This window comes from Chelonoidis abingdonii, chromosome 5 (genome assembly GCF_003597395.2).
Source record: "Chelonoidis abingdonii isolate Lonesome George chromosome 5, CheloAbing_2.0, whole genome shotgun sequence".
Taxonomy (NCBI): domain Eukaryota; kingdom Metazoa; phylum Chordata; order Testudines; family Testudinidae; genus Chelonoidis; species Chelonoidis abingdonii.
In genome coordinates this window covers 126,751,472-126,773,566 of record NC_133773.1, presented here as the reverse complement: position 1 = coordinate 126,773,566, position 22,095 = coordinate 126,751,472, and the positions used below count along the sequence as shown (strand labels likewise).

Genomic DNA, 22,095 nt, shown 5'->3' with positions numbered 1-22,095 from the left:
ACCAACTTAGTAGATTTTCTGTCCAGGAGAGAGGACATTTTTGGTATATGGCCCATATAGTCCTTAGACATTAAAGTTCAGAGGCACAGCTGACCCCAAACTGCTCCTCTTGTCAACACATTGCTTAGCCTCAAGCCATGTACTGATTATATGCTTTTTTGCCCATTGTTACGATGCAGATAAGTGCATCATTTCTCTTTCTGTAGAATCATAGACTATCAGGGTTGGAAGGGACCTTAGGAGATCATCTGGCCCAACCCCCTGCTCAGAGCAGGACCAGTCCCTAACTAAATCATCGCAGCCAGGGCTTTGTCAAGCCTGACCTTACAAACCTCTAAGGAAGGAGATTCCACCACCTCCCTAGGTAACCCATTCCAGTGCTTCACCACCCTCCTAGTGAAAACGTTTTTCCTAATATCCAATCTAAACCTCCCCCATTGCAACTTGAGACCATTACTCCTTGTTCTGTCATCTGGTACCACTGAGAACAGTCTAGATCCATCCTCTTTGGAACCCCCTCTCAGGTAGTTGAAAGCATCTATCAAATCCCCCCTCATTCTCTCTTCTGCAGACTAAACAATCCCAGTTCCTCAGCCTCTCCTCATTAGTCTTGTGCTCCAGCCACCTAATCATTTTTGTTGTCCCTCCGCCTGGACTCTTTCCAATTTTTCCGCCCCTTCTGTAGTTGGGCCCAAATGGGCACAGTACTCAGATGAGGCCTCCACAATGTGAATAGAGGGGAAATGATCACGTCCCTGGATTGCTGGCAGTGCCCCTACTGGATACAGCCCAAAATGCCGTAGCCTTCTTGGCAACAAGGGCACACCGTTGACTCACATCCGCTTCTCATCACTGTAACCCTAGGTCCTTTTCTGCAGAGCTGCTGCCTAGCCATTCGGTCCCTAGTCTGTGGCAATGCATGGATTCTTCCCTCCTAAGTGCAGGACTCTGACTTGTCCTTGTCGAACCTCATCAAATTTCTTCTGGCCCAATCTAATTTGTCTAGGTCCCTATATCCTATCTACCCTCCAGCGTATCTACCACTCCTCCCAGTTAGTGTCATCTGCAAACTTGCTGAGGATGCAGTCCACGCCATCCTCCAGATCATTAATGAAGATATTGAACCAAAGCCGGTCCCAGGACTGACCCTTGGGGCACTCCGCTCGATACCAGCTGCCAACTAGACATGGAGTCATTGATCACTACCCATTGAGCCTGACGATCCGACCAGCTTTCTATCCACCTTATAGTCCATTCATCCAGACCATATTCTTTAACTTGCTGGCAAGAATACTGTGGGAGACCATGTCAAAAGCTTTGCTGAAGTCAAGAAATAACACGTCCACTGCTTTCCCCTCATCCACAGAGCCAGTTATCTCATCACAGAAGGTAATTTCTGAACTGGAACTATCTTTTGTCTCTGCCCCTATTAATTCAGGGCATCAGAAGAAGTACAGTAAATGGAGGCAGGTGATTGCACATGTACGCTGTAGAATAACTGCTTGTCAGAGCACAGCATTTGATCATTCCCGGTGTTTTGTATGTGCTAGATTTTATATGGCCTCCAAGTCACACTTTAAGCACTTCCGTCTTATGCTATTTGTGGATCTCTTCCTGTTTCATCATTCTTCCTACTGCTCTTTCTCCTTCAAAAGTAAATAGAGTAAAATTGGTTTGATATATTACCTTTTCTACTCAGGGCATCTCAGAGCGTTTCATGCACTAATAAGTTGAATGCCGTGATTTTAGATAAATGGAGATTCCGGTATTTTTTGCTCACAAAGATTGAGGAGGACTGAAGAGTGCTTATTATTGGAGCGTTACTGATGTCTTCTTATTTTTTCTCTTGAGGATGTTAATTTCATTTTTGCCTCTTAGGGAGAATTCCCTTCAAATACACTCTTTCAAATGATGGAGTATAATCTGGGGCTAAACGGCTTTACAGAACTTCAGTGAGGAGGTTAGATTTCTGAGTTTTTCCTATGAATCCTATTAAACGATTAAGTTAATAGACCAGTAGCTGAAAGAAACTTGCATAGATCTTGGTCCTGGAAGGTGTCAGTAGAAGTTGAGGGTGCTCACAGGAGTTCTCAGCACCTTGCAGGATGGAACCCACAGTACTAATATTAATTTCCTCATTTTTTTAATTTTCCATGCACTTCTCTAGTCTTTTGTATGTCTCCTCATTGCCATCTTTCCCATGTTGGCTCCTTCTTTCCCAAGTGTGTCTCTGCCCTTCTCTCTTCTTTTAACTACTCTTTGGGCAGAGCCTTGATTAAGGGTGCAGCTGAGGTCCCATTTATGCTGACTCCAGCCCCTAGCTGCTGGCAGGACTTTTTAAAGTTACATGATCCCTATGGTCATGCAGCAAATTTCAAGTGTGATTCTAGTATGCACCTTCTTACTCAACAGATCTTTTTGCAATATGTATTTAGAATCATATTTGCTGACTTCATTGACAAAAATATTTTTTTTACTATTTTTTAACTCCTATTAGCCCTGCAAAGTCAATAAAGCTGAGAAGAACTGAGCAGGACTCTATTTCTACTTGTGTACCACTGACAAACTATTTGCTAAATTCCAACCCCAGAGCTAATCAGTTGCACTTGTGCAACCTCAGTGAGAGTAAGGAGACTGCAGGAGTATACCTGAGTTTATAAAATTGACCTGCAGAATTTTTATTAGCGATGACCCACAAGAAAAAAAGTACCCAGCTTCACTCTGAGAACCTAGGCTGAGTTTTCAGGGATGGCAGGTAAAAAAACACATTTTTTAATGTGTTCATTGAATGTATTTAATCTGAAAGACAGTAAAAGAAAATAAACCTGGAACTTCACAGCACCATTTTTATAAACTGACTTTTCAGATTAGAACTATACTTTAAAGCCGTACCATTTATTTGTCCTCACTTTCAAGGCCCTGTGTTGTGATGAGCAAAATTATATTTCAGGAGGTATTTGGCATGACTCTTTTCCAAAGTCCAACAATGCCATTCTTGAACTGGATGGTAGTCACTGCAGAAGAATAGGAGTCAAACCTTCACTCTGCTGTCAGAAACAGACCACTGGATGAGGTGGACCACTAGTCTAATGCAGCATAGCAATTCCCCTGTTCCCACCCCTCAGGGCAGGCATTGACAATGCTGCTTACAAGTGGAGAACTGACAGAGAAGCCATTTTGAAGAATAGCTCATAGAGCCTTAGCCATTAGAACATGCTTATTGAGAGAGAGAGAGAGAGAGCACATTGGCCCTGTCTCAATAAGATTATCCCTTTCTCTTTTTAAAAGTTACCATGAGATCTTTAACTTCTACAAACACATCTTTGAAAAACAGGCAGCAGAAGCCTCGATTTAACATCTCATTGAAAGGCAATCTGCCACCACAGTTCCACTAGCTCCCAATGATTTACAGTGCCAGCACTGGTATGAGCCCATGTCCTAATAATAATTGTACTTGCACACATTATTTTGTACCAACAGAGTCATACTGACACTTAAAAATGACCAATTATTTCCATAAACAAGGAGCATTACCACTGAGAAGGAGAAATCAAAATCTGGACTATATCTTTTCAGAAGATGCATTTAGCTTTGTTTGCTTCTTGCTAGTATCTCTAAATCAAGGAAGCATTATTTCCCTGGCACTCTTCCCCAAATCAGTTGCCCTCCTTGTAATTTGTTTAATAGAAAATTGTACTGGGGATCAGACTATTACAATATTCCAAAGGTGGTTTAGAATGGAAATATTTTCAATATAATAAAATGCATTTAAAAGGTTGTTCAGCATGAGATTCAGCTATGCAATTCACCACCACAGATCCCTCCATGCCACTTAAACCTTGCAGTGGGGTTGTGAGTGGGAAACACAGGTAGAGTGTCCATGCAAGGGGGCCTCTGAACCTTCTGTGTATTGCACAAAGGGTTTCCAGGCAGGTGACTGTGATGGTTTGGACCCACCCCCCATCTAGGATGCCACCTGCTGTACTGGGGTTTCACTGAGCCTGCCTGCTCCACTAGCCTGGGCTCCCTCTCCCTGTTTTGCTGAATCAGGCTCTCTGGCCCCTGGCAGCACACACAGGTAGGGACGCACCGGCTGTAGCATCGCCCAGAGTCTGCAAACAGCTCTCTATGGGAAGATTCAGCTAGGAAATTTCCCAACACTCAAGTGCACACCCCCTTTGGGGAGTAAACCCAAAATAATATTGTCTTGTGCTGTATAGAAAGATCTGCACAGCACACGCTCATAAAAATTTACTCTCTCACAGTGTAGAATGAGATATGTACAGCTTTTTGCTCCACACACCCCCCACGTGTGAATTGCACAAGCTGGGTTTTGAAATAAACTAAAACCAAGTTTATTAACTATAAAAGATATATTTTAAGTGATAAGAGAGAGCAAACAGAACAAAGCAGATTACTGAACAAATAAAACAAAACACGCAAGCTATGCTTAATACACTCAAGAAACAGGTTACAAAATGTAAATTTCTCACCCCAACTGTTGTTTTAGACAAGTTGCAGAGTTTCTGTAGCTTAGAGTTCCAGTTATTTCTCTTTATAGACTAGGCTCAGCCCTTTCCTTTCCCTCTGCTCAGTTCCTTTGTCTCTTCAGGTACTTTCAGCTGTCTTTCTTCTTGGGCAGGAAGGTAATGGAGAAGAGTCCTGTTTGCCTTACTCCCCAGCATTAAATAGAATTTACATAAGGCAGGAAACCTTTGTTTCCAGTGGAAAGTATCAGCAGTGTCCAAGGTAGTACTTTTTAACCAGGTAACATTATCACCTGACCTTGCAGTGTCAAAGCAACCATGAAACCAGGTTTATTTGCAATGTCCACAGGAAGGAACTCCTGGAAGATGGGGGGATCCACATCTTCGAAGACCTGTTGTCTTTTTCCTAATCGCCCATTAAGGCTGATTGCTTACTATCTGGTGGGTGTGTCTGCAAGCATAACCACAGTTGTAATTGTAACATAGTAAATATTCCTAACTCCAGATACGGAAATGATACATGCATACAAATTGGATAATCACATTCAGTAAATCATAATCTTTCCAATGATATCTTTCATGAGCCATCTTGCATAAAATATATCTTTGTTATGCCATATTCATATCATAAGCATATTTCCATAAAGAATATGGAGCATCATGTCACAGTGACAATGGAGACCAATGAGGTAATATGCACAGAATCTGCATTAACAAGGATCCTGGGACTTGCGCATGCAGAATGGATGGCCTGTGGCCACTTTCTCCATCCTATAGGTTGAAGTAGCAACCTCAGAGAGGTACTTCCCAGGGCCCCTGCCCTGATTCTGGGCTTGATTTCACCTTCGCAGACTACACACACTTTACCTCCGTACAGCCACATTACTTGGCATCATGTAGGTAACATAAATTTCCCCCTGCAAGAGTAAAATCTCATTGGAGGTTCCCCATTTTATTGGGTGAGTTAGTCATTGATCATAGCTCAAGGATTATACATTACATTACATTTACATTTTATTTTCATTAACTGTTGACTTTCACACATCATTTGAGCTTTTTTGATAAATGCATGTCAGCAGATTAACTGAAAGTCAAAGGTTTTTTTCTTTTAATTTTGCTTTACAGAGGCTATTAACTTCTTAGTTGTCTGCATTTTTTAAATAATTATGCCTCCTCCACCTCAGTCAGTGCTGTTTGATGTAATAGTTTGTTCTCTGAATTCATTCATCTGTACTCATTTTTATTTATTTATTTTATTTTGGTATCCCTCTAGACCCTTAAGGTGACAGATGGAGCATTTGTGTTGGAGACTCTAGCTGGATGTATTGAATATAAACCTTTATTGGACATAGTAGTCAATGCATTTTTTGTTCGGGATGGGAAGCATTGCCTGTTTTCTGAGCGCAATCTCTATGTGGGTAGGTATTCTTTTACGCTACATAATGTAGTATAACTATGGAACGTTAGAAAGATGCAGTATTTCAGTTGTTCAAGTGTTATGATTAGATTACATGTTAAGCATTATCATTTTGCTCAGTGCTGTACAAAATATAAAGACATGGTCATTGACCAGTGATCTTACAACCTAAAGGCCAAATCTGAAATCCTTTCTCAATCCAAACTCCCAGTGATGGGAGTTTTGCCTGAATAAGGACTGCAGAATTTGGCTGAAAGTTAGTCCTATGGTACAGTTGACATACATGGTCCTGTTCATCACTACAAGAAAATAAAGTATCCAAGTGGTGCAGATTTCACTTAAAAATTTTCTTCAACAGCCTCTATGCTGTCCCACTTTCAGGGTCTAGCACTTCTGTCATCGCACTGCAGAATTGTATAGCAAAGCCATGTCTGCTGAGAGAGGGGTCTTACAGGAGCACTCACATGCTAGGATGACCACCTGAGATCCTTTACCACTGACACAGACTGCTAAAGAGAATTCTCTCTTTTCTGTGAGCTAGTTAGCCTATTTTATTATTAGTTAGGCCCAGATTTTTAAAGGTATTTACTAGGCATTGCTCCATTCAGCATTGTAATGCTTAACTGACTTAGACTACAATATGGTTTAAGTCACTTTTAAAAATGAGACTTAGGTTCCGAAGTCAATGAGAGGTTCTTGTAGTGTCCCAATGCACAGTTTTCTTGACCTTTCAGGGGTTTAAGTATTTACTTTATGCTACTGAAACCACTACAGCACCGAGTTCAGCACCATCAAGAACACCAACACTGATCCTCTCCCAGCACTAGAGGAACCTTCTTTGGCACTGAGAGCTTTCCTGGTATGGACCTTATCTCAGGCCCCACCACCTTCAAAACTACCCATAGTTCAATCAGCGCAGATAAAACCAGCGCTGTTGGTGCTGGCAACATTGCCTCCCCAAAAAGAGTGGTATGTGCATGATGACTGTGAGGAGACTTCTTCAGAGGAAGTGGAGCAGTCAGCCATTAAGTATTATACCAATGGTATGTCCCCTGAGGATCAAACTGGGACTTTGTTCTCTCCTCATGATGAACAAAAGCAATTTCAGGAGCTGACAGGGAGAATTACTAATACCCTTAAGTTACAGACTGAGGGGTCTGCACCATCTGATACCCTTTTTGACATCATGGAATTGCAGACAAAAGAAAAGTCACTTTTCCTAATCTCCCAGGACTATTCAAGCCAGCAGAAGACATTTGGCTCTTTTCTGTGCCCTCACCACTAGTATCAAAAAGGGTGGATTGTATGTATCCTATACCTTCAGAAGGTCAATTATTGTTACAACATCAATTGGCTGATTCCATGCTGATCTCTACAGCCCAGGAATTATCTAAAAGTAACAGAGCATCCGTGACTGCTCCCTTTCCATGGAGAAGGATGTAGACTAGATTTCATTAGAAGAAAAGTTTACTTTTCCATGTCTGGGTTGCTAAGTGGCAAACTGCCAACTCTCATTTTCAGATATAACTATGTGTTTTGGGACTCCATTAACCCTATTCAATACTCCTTATTAGATGAACTAAGGGAAGCGACAAAGGTTGGTCACTGAAGATAGACATATCCAGGACATGCTGAGGGCAGTTTATGTTACGACACTTCAGACTATTACCAGAGCTATGTCCACTGGCATTGCTCTAAGGAGATATTAATGGCCATCAGGCCTTGCTGCAGAGTCCCAAAAACTGATAGAAGAACTCCACTTTGAGGCTTCAGCTCATTTTAATGATAAAATGGATAAGGTTCTGCAGAAATTAAAACCAAGAGCATTAAAGCCCAGTCTCTAGGTCTTTTCCAGTCCTCATTGCTTCAGAAAAGAAAATTCTTTATATGTTGTTTCAGTTCCACAGGCAATCTCCTTCTGTTCAGCAGTAGCAGAGCACTCAATCCCAGAGAAGATACCAATCTTCTACCTTTTCCAGGATTGCTCCTGCAAAAAGTCCATGATACAGACTGCATATTGTCCTGCTGCTGGTGGCTATGCAACATTGTGGGCAAGACAGTTGACAGCCACACACTTCTATCTATGCAATTTGGACCACATCTCTTGACCTTCTAGGATGCCTGGTGCAAGTTCACTTTATATTGCTGAGTACTAGATACCATCAGAGGCAGTTGCTCAATCGCATTTTACACCAGACCTTCTCACTTCCATCTCCCTCTCATGAGAAACTTCTTTGGGAGGAAATAAGATCCATTCCACAAAGGGGGCTATAGAAGGGGTTCCTCTATTGCGCCAAGAGTTGTCTTTTTGCTCCAAATACTTCCTAGTGCCCAAAAGAGAGACAGTCTGAGACCCATCCTGGGCCTCAGAAACTTAAGCAAATTTATGAAAACCTTCAAGTTCAGAAATGAATAGCTAAATGTGAACCTCAACAATCATGATTCAGATTCATTGTACGTCCAAGAACATTTTAAATGATACCTAATTATCCACACTTGGCCATCATAAACAAAAGGCTTATGTTTTTCAGTGTCTGAAATGCACACATTTTACCATTAAGCTGAGTATTGCTGTTATTGGATTGGCAGGACTGGTCCTGTCATAGACCTCCATTAATCAGAGGGAAGCGTGTGTAAGGGGGTGTCCCTAAATGTTTTCCTGTATCAACAAGTTGAGAGTCTAAAGGTCATTAGCTTAGATTTTTCTAAGCTGCTTGTGACGCTCCTGGCCAAGCTTCATTGACGCTTAGATTATCAAAGCTGCTTATCATGACTGTTGCTATATGTGAGCAGATTTGGATTTAATAATGCTCTTATGATACATCTATATTCCACTAAGACCACATAAATGCGTTGCTATGCTGAAATGGAGGATTGAAACTGTTACCATACACTGAGTTGCCTCCAGCACATTGGTCAAGATGTACTAACTTACCATGCTATGGTATCTGAGATACTGCACTATAGGCAAATCAACTAAAACTTGGTAGTTCTTCAGGGTTATCACTGTGCTACAAGGGTTCCTTAGCTTCACAGGATCAGGGAAACACCATAGAAGCTTCTGCCAGTTCTGGAGACAACTCTACACTTCTCTGCCTCTTCCTTCATTGGCCCCTATTTGCTCAGGACTAGAACTGTGTGGGGACTGCAATTTCACATGAAAGAATATTTTTTGGGGGAAAAAATGTTTTGGATCAATTGAAATGTTACATTTAGATTTAAACTTTTTTTAAAAAATTCTACGTAAAAGAATAAACTTCAAGATGAAAAGTTGTATTGAAATGACAAGTTGAAATGTCCCATTCTGAAAAAGTCTAAATGGAATGTGTTGAGCTTATCAAAATGCTTTTCTTCCTTTTACAAGAGCAAAACTTAATTGAAAGCAACACATTCCCACAAAAAGTTTCAGTTCCAAAGGAACAGCATTTCCAACAGAAAAACATTCTGTCAGAAATTTTTTGACCAATGGTACTCAGGACCCATTTGGTTCCTTTCTTCCCCAACACCTTGCCCTGGCTTAAGTTCTGTTCCTGCGAGGCATAGAACATCTTTAGGAGTTTTGCTTTAGCCCTACAGATCTTCTAAACTTTTAAATATGCAAATTTTCAATTGTCTGAAGGCTATCCCGCTACTATCCCCGGTTTCTTCCCGGATCTTCAGCTTGTGTAATTCCCATGGAGCTATATTGCTTTACACCAGCTGAAAATCTGGCACAAAATAGGAAATAACTATAGTATCTGAAAAAAGCAACAGAGAGTCCTGTGACACCTTTAAGACTAACATATGTATTGGAGCATAAGCTTTCATGAGTGAAGTGGGTATTCACCCACAAAAGCTTATGCTCCAATACATCTGTTAGTCTTAAAGGTGCCACAGGACTCTTTGTTGCTTTTTACAGATCCAGACTAACACAGCTACCCCTCTGATACTATAATATCTGAGAGTCTACTGTGATAAGATAAACAGGGGTGTCTTTTTAATTGCAATCATTATATATCCCAGTTATACAGACAAAAGTGAAAAAATATTTCAAAGTTATTAATTATGGAAGTGCCAAAAGTTAGTCATGTGATTTGGGTTCAGCCATAGCCACGGTCAAAATCCAAAAGTGTAATGAATATAAATACTTTCTGTAGCACATTGCCCATTGTATTTTAAATATATGTGTCTTTTGACAGTTATTTGCTATCTGGCCACTTTTCAACTGGATGAGCTTGGTCTTCAGCAATTCAGCAGAATTGTCAAATCTCTGGACATTGCTAAAATGCATAAGGTAATGAAAGTAATTTCACTTTAGCAAAAATTTTAAGCTAATATCACACCGTGTTTTCATAATGTTTGATTAATTATTTTTGAGTCTATAGTTCTTTGCTGTGATTTTAAAAACTGTGGGTACTGTTCTTCCTTCACTTACACTCTGAACTTTTCCGCTTCTGAGTTAATTTAAATAAGACTATATGAATGTCTTTTGCTTAAATTATGGGAAATCAATATTCTGCTAGCACAAAACTGCTGCACTTCCAAAGTCATGCTCAGTTTATACTACATGTTCATGATTTCTTTCCATGTAACTCAATAAAAATAATACTACATGGACATAGCACAGTTAAGCTCTGTTTGTCTAGATGTCTGAGGAGACATCCAAAACACTGAGGTTTTGGGCAATTGGCATTTCAGTTCATAAATAAATTTGGATTGAGGGGAAGGCCAACAACATACATGTGCAAACTGTATGTAAAATGTTACTGTGCTAACATGGTACTGTTTTACATCCAGATTGCACAGATGTAATAACACTATAAGATGCAAAGTAGTAGGGAATCAGACCTATTGATTCCACAGGGGAGGATCCTACATTTCCCTATATGCAAGGAGAATGATTTGCTAGACTGGCTAGGAAGAAACATATATTTCATTGCTGTAGAGCTAACAAAAAAGTATTCCACAAAAATTAGAATCACAAATAAAACAACATTATCCATACCCTAAGATTTATTTCATTTTCATACCAGACCTTTTGGGGCTGAATGGAGTGTCTGTAGTTTTCCAGAACTTGATGGACTATGTTCTTCAGCCACTCACCCAATATGCTATGCAGGGGTCAGCAACCTTTCAGAAGTGGTGTGCCAAGTCTTCATTTATTCACTCTAATTTAAGGTTTCACGTGCCAGTAATACACTTTAACATTTTTAGAAGATCTCTTTCTATAAGTCTATAATATATAACTAAACTATTGTTGTATGTAAAGTAAATAAGGTTTTTAAAATGTGTAAGAAGCTTCATTTAAAATTAAATTAAAATGCAGAGCCCCCCAGACCGGTGGCCAGGACCTGGGCAGTGTGAGTGCCACTGAAAAATCAGCTCGCATGCCGCCTTTGGCACCCGTGCCATAGGTTGCCTACCCTTGTGCTATAGGATGTAGTAGTGTACAGCTAGGTTGGGAGTCCCCTCTGACTAAAGTGGAATAGTCCTCTAGGCATTAAAGAAGGCTACCTGGACAGTTGGTCCTTCCAGATGTGTGATAGTTAAAATGAGACAAAATCCCTAGATACTTCCTTGCTAACTATAGGCCTGACGGGACCATTTCCAAAGTGCAGGCCTCGCAAGATTTTTCCCCACTCGCTGTCAGTTCCGTCACTTTCATTTCTAAGGGTTGTGATGGAAAGGTCAAAGTTCAGATTTGGAATTTTTCCTGAAATCAGTGGCCCATAATGAACAAGAGTATCATATTTCAAGATTCTAGTTCAAGAGGCCATTGAAATAGTTAAAATTCTATAGAATGGCTGATGACCTTTTGGTGAACTCCAATAGGAAAGTGGAAGTTCGAATGTTGGATCTTCTTTTTTCCAGTATTCAGAGGCCCAGAATGTGTGAGTGTGCCAAATTTCAATCTTCAAGTTCAATGAGAACAGGAAATTAATTGTGTCACAGTCATCTTTATTGTATAGCTACGTTTACTATACTATAATCATTGCTTTACAGTATCCAGTTTTTTTCCAGACACAAACTTGTGTCCCAGTATTATGATGTTTTAAAGGGCAATAATTTGGAAACAAGGTCACACTGCATCAAAACATCATATTACTGTGAGCATGGGGTTGTTTTTCAGGTCCACAAAAAGATTTTAGGCCTTATTAATATCTCACAAGGTATGGCTTCAGGACATAAGGTTGCTGCAACAAAATTGAAATGAACCTACAAATACTGGGGGGTGTATTAATTACAATTATAGTATAATACACAAGCAAAGTCTGCAGCAGTGTTTCTACGAAAAACTGTGTAATCTCCATGTAAATATTGCATGTAACTCAAGTCGTCAGTTCATCAAATTTGAAAGAAGTATTCTCTTGTTAGTTTCTCAGATTCTTCTTCAATGTCTTGAATTTGAGTACATGGATAAAAGATGAATGGAGTAAGATATATGATTCTCTTTATGTAAAAGAGAACTGGATTGATCCATTGCTAGGGTAAGTACTAAATATTCAATATATTTGAAAGTTTAAAGGTGACATCATGGAAAAAGGTCCTCCTGAAAATTCAGTTTGCTTTAAAATATGTTTCTTTGCAATTTGCTATGTTTATAAAACCGTATGGTCCAATCCTGCTCCTATTGTAATCAATGTCAAAACTCTTATTGGCCTCATTGGGAGCAGGGCAGACTGTTTTAATTTATCCATAAGTGAGTTATTTAACTCAAAGAAAAGTTCTCTCATAGATGTTACACACTAGTTCCCCAATCCAATAAAGTACAGAAAATGAAACCAGAACACATAATATTAAAATCAGATTGAAATCAAAGGGTCAAACATCAGAGGGGTAGCCTTGTTAGTCTGGATCTGTAAAAGCAGCAAAGAATCCTGTGGCACCTTATAGACTAACAGACGTCTTGGAGCATGAGCTTTCGTGGGTGAATACCCACTTCATCAGATGCTGTGTGGATTTCCACAGTTATAGTATATGCAAGCAAATTAAGATAATGAGGTAGGTTCATCAGGGAGGATGAGGCCCTGTTCTAGCAGTTGAGGTGTGAAACAAGGGAGAGAAACTGGTTCTGTAGTTGGCAAGCATTCACAGTCTTGTTTAATCCTGGACTGATGGTGTCAAATTTGAGATGAATGAAGCTCAAGCATTCTCTTGAAGTCTGGTCCGGTGAGTTTTTTTGCTGCAGATGGCCACCGTTAAGAGTTTGCTATAGTGTGGCAGGGAGTTGAGTGTTCTCAATACAGGTTTTTGTATATATGCGATTCCCAATATCTGATTTGTGTCCATTTATCCTTTCTGTAGTGACTGGACAGTTTGCCAATTATTGCAGAGGGGCATGCTGCATTACTGATGGCAGTATATTACATTGTGGACGTGCAGGTGAATGAACGATGACTGGGGCTGATCTGGTGAAGTCGTGTGATGGTGTCGCTGGTGTAGAATTGTGGGCAGAGTTGCATCGAGGTTTGTTGCATGGATTGGTTCCTGAGCTAGAGTTATAGGTGCGGTGTGCAGTTACTGGTGAGAATTATGTTTCAGTTGGCTAGTTGTCGGCGGCGGAGGACTGGCCTGCCACCCAAGGCTGTAAAGTGTGGGGTCATTCAGGTGGGTGTAGATCTCCTGTGATGCGTGGAGGGGTTTGAGCTGGGGGCTGTATGTGATGGCATGGGGTCCTGTTGGTTTCTTCTTGGGTTTGTCTTGCAGTAGGAGGACTTCTGGTACACATCGGCTGCTGGTTGATCTGTTTTCTTATTTCCTCATGCGGTATTGTAGTTTTGCGATTGCTGTGGTGGAGATTTTGTAGGTGTTGGTCTGTCCTGAGGGGTTAGAGCAGATGCGGTTGTACTCCAGGCTTGGCTTGACCAATGGTCGTGTGATGTGCCCGGATGGAAGGCTGGAGGCATGAAGGTAGCCTAGCGGTGGTAGTTTTCGGTAGTAGGGTGGTGTTTAATGTGCCTACTTATTGCACCGTGGTGTCTGGGAAGTGGACCTCCCATGTAGATCCCGTGCATTAACCTCACGCCCTTCTCTCCTATCACATTTGAATGAATTTTCATCATGGACACTGGGAAGGAGACTCTGGAAAAATTCCACCAAGATTTCAACAGCTTCCACCCCACCATCAACCTCAGCCTGGACCAATCACTCACTCTTCTCTGCTCCTTCCCTCTGCTTTCCCTTAGGACTGGTAAAAACGGGGGGGGCCTATGTCCTCCTAGCCACCCTGTTCCAGCGCTCTACTGCTCTCCATAAGTGTACATATCTCACACAGAAGTCAATAGGAGTTGCTCAAATGCATCCAACAGCCCTATTTGGCCATTAGGTTTGAAATTTTCATCAAAGGGTTGAAAGTGTAACCATGAGTAATAAACCTGACAGCCTTAAATGTGTTGAATATACTTTTGTTCACTGGGCCTGCTCCAGCTTCACTAAAGTTAGTGAAAAGAATCCTACTGACTTCAACGGCAGTTGAATTGCACAGTGGGCTAGATCCACAAAGGAACTTAGGTGCCTTGCCACCCAGTGGAATCTACAGCCCTGAGTTTGCTGCCCAGACTCCCTGTACAGTGAATGGGTAGAGATAAGCATCTAAGAAGGGTATCCACAAAAGCCAGAACACTGAGGAGGGAGAAGCCTAAGCTAGCCAATAGGAAAGACCCAGGAGAGGGGTGGGTCATAAACATCACCCTTCAAAGAGACTTAGAACCCTCTGTTGGAGTTAGGCACCCAACTCATATCTTGCAAAAATGCTGGAGCAGAAGTGGTGGTGGTGGTTAGAGCATTCACCCAGGATGTGGAGGAACTGTGTTCAATTATTCTCTCTTCATGATGGTGCAAAGGGATTTGAACTTGTTTCCCCCTGCTCTGGAGAATTCCCTAACCACCGGACTATGGGATATTCTGGGGCAGGTTTTTCCTAATCTCTCTTGCTGCAGTTGTTTCCTGGTATATAAATAGTTAAATGTTCATTGGGCCAGAGGAGGTGTGAGAATAATTCCACAGTCTAGTGTTAGGGCACCATGTGGTATGTGGTGGACCCAGGTACCAGTCCTCCTGTTTCAATTATTTATACACAGTAGAACAGTTTAAACAGGAGAGACTAAGAAAGACGTACCCCAGAATACCTTCTAGACCAATGGCTAGTGCTTTCTCCTCCAAGATGCAGCAAGGGAGACTTAAGTTCATAAAAAAAGAAGAATGGTCATATTAGGTAGTGTATTACTGTGCCAGAGACATACATGGAGAGAAACCTCAATTGTGGGTGGAATAGCTCAGTGGTTTGAGTATTGGCCTGCTAAACCCAGGGTTGTGAATTCAATCCTTGAGGGGGCCATTTAGGGATCTGGGGCAAAAATCTGTCCAGGGATTGGTCCTGCTTTGAGCAGGGGGTTGGACTAGATGACCTCCTGATGTCCCTTCCAACCCTGGTATTCTGTGATTCTAGGTCAGACCAGTGGTTCAAGCTATCTCAGTATCCTGTCTTCCAGCAGCAGCCAATGCCAAATGTTTCAGAGGGAATGAACAGAGAAGGGCAATTATCAAGTGTTCCACCCACTGTTGTCCAGTCCCAGTTTCTAGCGGTCAGAGGTTTAGGGACACCTAGAATATGAGGTTATGTTCCTGACCATCTTGGCTAATAGTCATTGATGGAACTATCCTCCATGAACTTACCTACTTTTTTTTTTAACCCAGTTATACTTATTCATTTTCTCCACACCATTCATGATTTTAGAGACCTCTGTCATATCCCTCCTAAGTTTTCTCTTTTTTAAACTGAACGGTCCCAGTCTTTTTAATTTCCTGTCATATGGAAGCTGTTCCATACCCCTAATAATTTTTGTTGCTTGTCACTGTACTTTTTCCAATACATCCTGGGTTAGTGCTGTAACCATGGGCTAAAGGTTGGAGTGGGGGGGACTTCTCTTGCAGCTCTTTTGTGTGGATTTAGGCATGCTCAGAGCATCCCTACCAGATTGGGCCCTGCGGGGGAATGTGTAGTTTGAGGATCCCACTGTGGCTTAGGCCTGAGATAGAAGCCTGAGTGCTTAGATTGAGATGGCTGTGCACATGTTCACTGGCAGAAATTTAACAACTAGAGGACTTTAATGGTGGAAGTTTAGGCATCTACAGAATTAGGCATCAGATGAGTGGGGGTTTGAGGATGTTAGTGGTGCTTAAATGTTGCATTTAGGTGCCTAAGACCTTTTGCAGATCTAACTCTGACTCCCAGAAGTTACCCATTGGCATTACATCAGAATTATTGTACAAACTAAGATTCATAGAATATCAGCGTTGGAAGGGACCTCAGGAGATTCTGAAGCTCCTTTTACATTCTCAGTGAGAGAGCTGAACTACATCATAAGGGATGGAACCTCATTACACTACCCCTCTCTGATATGAAAATCTGTTATTCATTGAATCCCACCCTTTCTTTTGATGATGTGAGTGGCTGTAGACACATCAGAAGCCTATGTGCTCTTATGACAAAGGGGCTCTAAAAGCCGAGAGAAAGAGGTGAAGATCACAGAAAAGTATTAGTTTCTGAAGAATTTGTGAGATCAAGAAGGCAAGGTCTCAGTTAAGAGATGTTGCTCTTTCATTGCATTGTGACTGATGAGACTCTCAAAGTAATGCAGACCTTCAGTATTCAAGACCTGAGTGTTTATGTATGGGATAGTAATGTGTCTTATTTAAGTATTAAGGACCAAATTACATTCATGTATTCCCCATTGAGTTTGGTGGGGTTTGCAGTAGTGTAATTGAGAACAGAATTTGGCTTTAAGCTTTGAATGTTTTAATCCTGATGTACACAAAAATAATGCAAAACAAAAAACCCAAACCATGTGGGATATCCCACCAGCTTCACTTTTTGTTTGAGGGATTCATTTGCTCAAGCAAAATTATTGATGTCCTTCCAATTTTTGATTAAATGAGATTGTGCTAGCGATACACTTGCTCTCTGTCAAATAATATGAACAATATTACTTAGACCTTTGTCTGTCTTTGTTCCTTTCATCTGTACCTACTTTGTTTATAATAACTACCTCTCTGACTTGCTGTCTGACACTGTTATAAAATGAACTTGCAATGTGTTTGTTTAGTCAGCATAAATTACGGTCATTTCACCTCAGATAAACAGTTTTATTAGAAATAGACTAACTTTTGTTCAAGAAGCAAAGTAACATTTTTGAGTGCCACAGTTTGTGCCACTAATCATTGGTACAAATCATTTGATCAATTGGTATAAACAGAAGAGCCAAAGTATTTTCAAATCTGCATCATTGCCAATCTCAGACACTGCATTATTATGAAGTTGTATAAGAAAAAATGAAAATAAGATTTAAATGTATTTTTTTAAAGATGGCAGCCAAAAATAGAACAACTGATCAAGCAACTTGCTGACAGATTAGCTAATCGTGTTACCACTGTAAAGACATCGACGGTCACAAAGCCAAAGGAATTTGATTTGACCACCCCTAAGCCACGAGCCATACCAATACCTGAACCAATACCATTACAGGAGAAGCATCAACCTGTGAGTGTTTTTATTTTTTGGACAATGTTAAGTTGTATGTGTTTTGTACTCAACCATACTGTACGGTTAATAGTCTCTTCCCTGAAGTTATTTGAATCTAAAATAATTGAAGAAAAGCTACCAACACTGATGGAATAACAGGAAACACTTTGGTGTTCTGAGTTGAAGGCTAAATTTGTAGAAAATAATTCATAATATCTTTAATAGATGTAATTGGTATTTTCTAAGCATATCTATAGCAAGGGAAGGAGAGGGTAGCAAAAAGGTGACTCCTACAATTGTTTGGAAGATAGAAAAAACCCAGTGAAGCAACAGTTTATTCCTTGCCCCTTGAATGTGTAACCTAACAGGTTGCTGCCAGCCCATTTAATGTGTAGATTATTCTGCTTTGGAGAGCTACAGGTGTATATGGAAATAAACCCTCAAACTGTAACTTTTATAAAAATATATGTGTGTGATCCTGCTCCCTATCAAAGTAAATGGCAAAGCTCCCAGCAATTTCAATGTAGGCATAACCAACCCTAGATTTGCAGATCACCCTTGAGGATGGAATTTCATTGCCTGTTATATATAAGAGGAGTAGTCATGTTAGTCTGGATCTGTAAAAGCGGCAAAGAGTTCTGTGGCACCTTATAGACTAATAGAGGTATTGGAGCATGAGCTTTTGTGGGTGAATACCCACTTCGTCGGACTTGCTCACACTCCAATACATTTGTTAGTCTATAAGGTGCCACAGAACTCTTTGCCGCCATTGCCTGTTATGTGGGTTTGTGGTGTACCTTAATGTTAATGGTTAGCATTTAATATGTATTGCTCACATGTTAATGAGTGCAGAGGTTCTCTTGAAGGCCTGACTCTGTTTGTCTTTCTAACTTAAGCAGTCACATTGGGTAATATTCTAATTTCAGTCACACTGGTGTAATTCTGGAGTGACACAATGGACTTCAGTAGGGGTTTTTGGTTAAAGTAAACAGGATTTGGGCTAAGGTTGCTATGATTCACTGAATAAACACTCCATGGTTTTTATATTTAGTTTAATAGGCAACTGAGTTTAGGGCTATAGCTCTGGGCATTATCTATCACCTTTTATTAGCACATTAGGTTCTTAATAATACAAATGTTGAAAGCTTACAAAAATCATTTTGCGTCTTTGGGTAATAGTGCAATTTCATGGTAGCATATTGTAGAATTAATAGGATTTCACATTGAAACAACCAAACACCAGGTTCTGAAAAATTTCATTTTTTTAATCACTTACTCAGTGTAGGAATGAATCATTTTATTGTTATCTTTATACTGTAGTCTTCCTGAGAATAATTTTGCATTAACTCACATATTTATTGAAGTTCATTTGTGGTGCAAGGATTATATTGGATTTCATTTAAATTCAGATCGAGTCTGCCAGATTTGTTTAAGTGTTCATGAAAGGGGGAGTCTAACATCATTGTCACAGTATGAGAAGACACTGTGCTAACTTCTGGACATAACTGCAAATGAGCTTTGATTCTAACCTGTAACCCCATTGTCACCACCACTAGTTCAGATCCTGGAGCCCTCCAGAACAGAGAGTGATAATCATGTTGAATTGTCTATTAGTTTCCTGATATGGACTAGAGTCCTCATAAAACCTAGGTTGAGACCATGATATTTTTTTTGAAGTTGCAGCAAATTTGGGTGGTCCCTCACAGTCAGCCCAGATTGCATGGTGTGGGCTAGGAAGATGGGCCTGCACCCTTGGAATTGGCTAGTATGTGGTGGGTGGCTGTGCATTAAAGGGTGGCCCAGGCAGAAATAGGCCTCTTCTTACTTCACTCTGTATACTGCTGCTGATCAAATAGTGATCTCATGGCCAAAGCTTTATAATTTCTTGTCTCCCTCCTCATTTACACACCCCTAGCCATTTGCAGACATGGCTTTTTTCAAAGAAAGACTAGTGGTTTAGGTTGGGATTTTAAGAGGAACAGAAGGGAGCTAGGTGCTCAACTCCCATTAACATGCAATGGTATTTAGACACCTAAATCCCTTAGGCTTCTTTGAAAATCCCAGCCATGATTTATAGTGTAATCTAATCCATTCCTTTAATATTAATACTATTTGTGATGAAATTATCACACAGCATTATTTTAGGTTTGTCTAGAATTAAAATGTACACATTGAAAAGCATTAGGCCCCATTCAGCCCAGATAAAAGTTCTTGTAATTCCATTGGAGTTGTACATGTTAGGACCAGGGCTATATTTAGGCCACTCTTTATATGTTTCCTTGACCTTGTCCCTTTAACTCTGTTTTTTCTTAAAAATAATAACTAAATTAACAAACCCACTTAGCTAACATACAAGATTTTCTTTGGTAATATATTGATAATGTAATACTTAAACTCTATAATCTCGTTAGGTGTCAAAATAGAAGCTCTTCATACAATATACATAAAATTACCACTATCCTTGTCCATCTCACAACAATAATTTTTAAAGAAATACAAGAATGGTCACTGCCAAAGCTAAGAAGTGTTTACTCGCTAGGTATAGTTTGTATTCCCTTCCGCTCTTGCTCCCCCACTCCTAGTTTATGTTCTCCAGGCGCTGTGAAATTGCCTCGTTTCCATCTGATATAAAACATTATATAAAACATATACAGTTTTAAGTGGTTAAATAAAATTCAGTTGATACCTTACAAATCATTTGTCCAGTTGTCTCTTAATATTTAGGGCCACACTGTGCCTTTAAGGCACTGGGGCCGGCTCCAGCTTTTTTGCCATCCCAAGCGGCAAAGTAAAAAAAAACAAATGATTGAGCTGCTGCCAAAGTGCAGCCAAAGAAGAGGGGGAGTGAAGGACCCACCGCCAAATTGCCGCCAAAGACCCGGACATGCCGCCCCTTTCTATTGGCCACCCCAGCCACCTGCTTCCTTCACTGGTGCCTCGAGCCGGCCCTGAAGGCACTGGTCTGTGTTGCGGGTAGCTTTGGGAGAGATTGTGCCTCCAGGAGCACACCTATTACATAACCCATTAGAAGGCTACTTCATGCTGCTCCTCTCTGCCTTCTTGCATTTGGTCAGCAATTCTGGCCAGAGCGGAGAGAGGGCATGGCCTGGTCTCTTCCACCTCTCCCACAGAAGTCCTCAGAGGCCAACCCATACCAGACATGCCCTTTCCTTATATCCTTTGCTGGGTCATGTGTCAGACAGGTAGAACTTAACCCTTTCCTGGATGTTTTACTGTCCCACTTTCCAAGACCTGAGTGCCTCTCTAAACCTGTGAATGCTGCTGTGAGGACCCTCTCATCCCTCCACCCCTAAGCAATTCTGTACCCACAACTGGCAACCCCTATCTAGAAGTATAGTGGAGCAAGAAATATGTAGGAGAGGACAGCTGGCCTGATTCTCCCTCAGGCAACTTCAGGTTGATCTTCCCCTTTTCACTTTGTGAGCACAGAATTTCTTTCTCCTTTGGCTTTCGCCTGGCAAAGATGGACTTTTTAAAAAAAACTGAGTTAACAGCTCCTTTGGCTGACAGAACATAGGACAGAGTTGACAAGGCCTGGACAGGCCCAGCCAAATAGCAATGCTTGGTGGATATTTATCCCTTTTATGCATTCAACCTCTAAAACTTTACTGTTCATTTTATGGCAGTAACAGAAGAGAAATCACTACTTTTTAAATAACTACTGTATTTTTTCATTAGGGATAAATATCCCCACCCACCCCCCGCACGCACACACATGCACACACACTAAGATTTATTGTTTGAAACATTCAGTCTTTCATACCCTGTATTACAGAAATTTCTGCCTTTTAATATAGGTTCCTCGGAGCACGTACAAACCTCCAAAGGAAAAACAGCACCTGCAGGAAATCAAGTATAGAAATCGCCGAAGAGCAGAGGTAAGTGTAGCATGATTTTATTGTTAACCCCCCCCTCTCTTGCATCTGTTTGTTCTTTGATGTAAATTACAGTTTTCACAGCTTTAGGGCTTTATCCAATGCAAAAATGCTTCTGCAGCTGCTGGCCCACAGATCCTGTCTTTGAGCAATGAAGGCTGCTTCCTCTATCGCTTTCCCCTACCCTTTGTCTGTCCTGTCTATTTTATTGTAAGTTCTTCAGGGCAGAGACCATCTTCTGCTCACTGTTTGTTGCAACACAAATAATAGCAGTACAGTTACAAGGAGTAGTGCTTGTGGAGGCAGCCATGTGATGTTGTCCTAATGTAGCCAGTCAGGATTGCTCCATTTACATTCTCGTTCTTACATCAGTGCCATGATGTTCCCCCCTCCATTTGCACTGACCCTGTGAAGGAGTGTATGGTCTGGAGATAGCCCAGTGAAAGCTCTCACCTCCCCCATGCCTGGCTCCTGCTCCACAGAGGGACTGTGGAGACAGTTTCCCTCCTACTGTGTTGAGTAGTTTGAGGGGCATTCCCCACTGCTTCTCCACTACTCCCCAAGGAGAGGACACGAAGGAACTTTCACCCCACTGCTTCTTCTCTTCCCTACTATAAGGTATTAGTGGCCTTTCCTACACCCCATTGCATCTACTGCTTCACCTGACTCCAGAGATAAGAGGTCAGGGTGCATGGCTGGGGTATTCCTCCAAGTTCTGTTTGTTCTCTCTGGCCATGTGGAGGGGAGCACTGGGGAACTTCCCCAGCTCTGTGGAACCCTACAGAAATCCAGGAG

The 22,095-nt window shown here is 41.0% G+C and overlaps 1 protein-coding gene across 1 annotated transcript in view; it reads left to right on the top strand.

Annotated features, from left to right (window-relative positions):
- The window catches only part of CFAP99 (cilia and flagella associated protein 99), a 77,494-nt gene that overhangs the window by 14,972 nt on the left and 40,427 nt on the right, over nucleotides 1-22,095 (top strand). Inside the window, exons 3-7 of the mRNA XM_032781079.2 lie at nucleotides 5,761-5,905; nucleotides 10,083-10,177; nucleotides 12,259-12,371; nucleotides 17,248-17,422; nucleotides 21,223-21,303. Coding sequence (XP_032636970.1) covers nucleotides 5,761-5,905; nucleotides 10,083-10,177; nucleotides 12,259-12,371; nucleotides 17,248-17,422; nucleotides 21,223-21,303 — 609 coding nt within the window. The remainder of the gene's footprint in view (nucleotides 1-5,760; nucleotides 5,906-10,082; nucleotides 10,178-12,258; nucleotides 12,372-17,247; nucleotides 17,423-21,222; nucleotides 21,304-22,095) is intronic.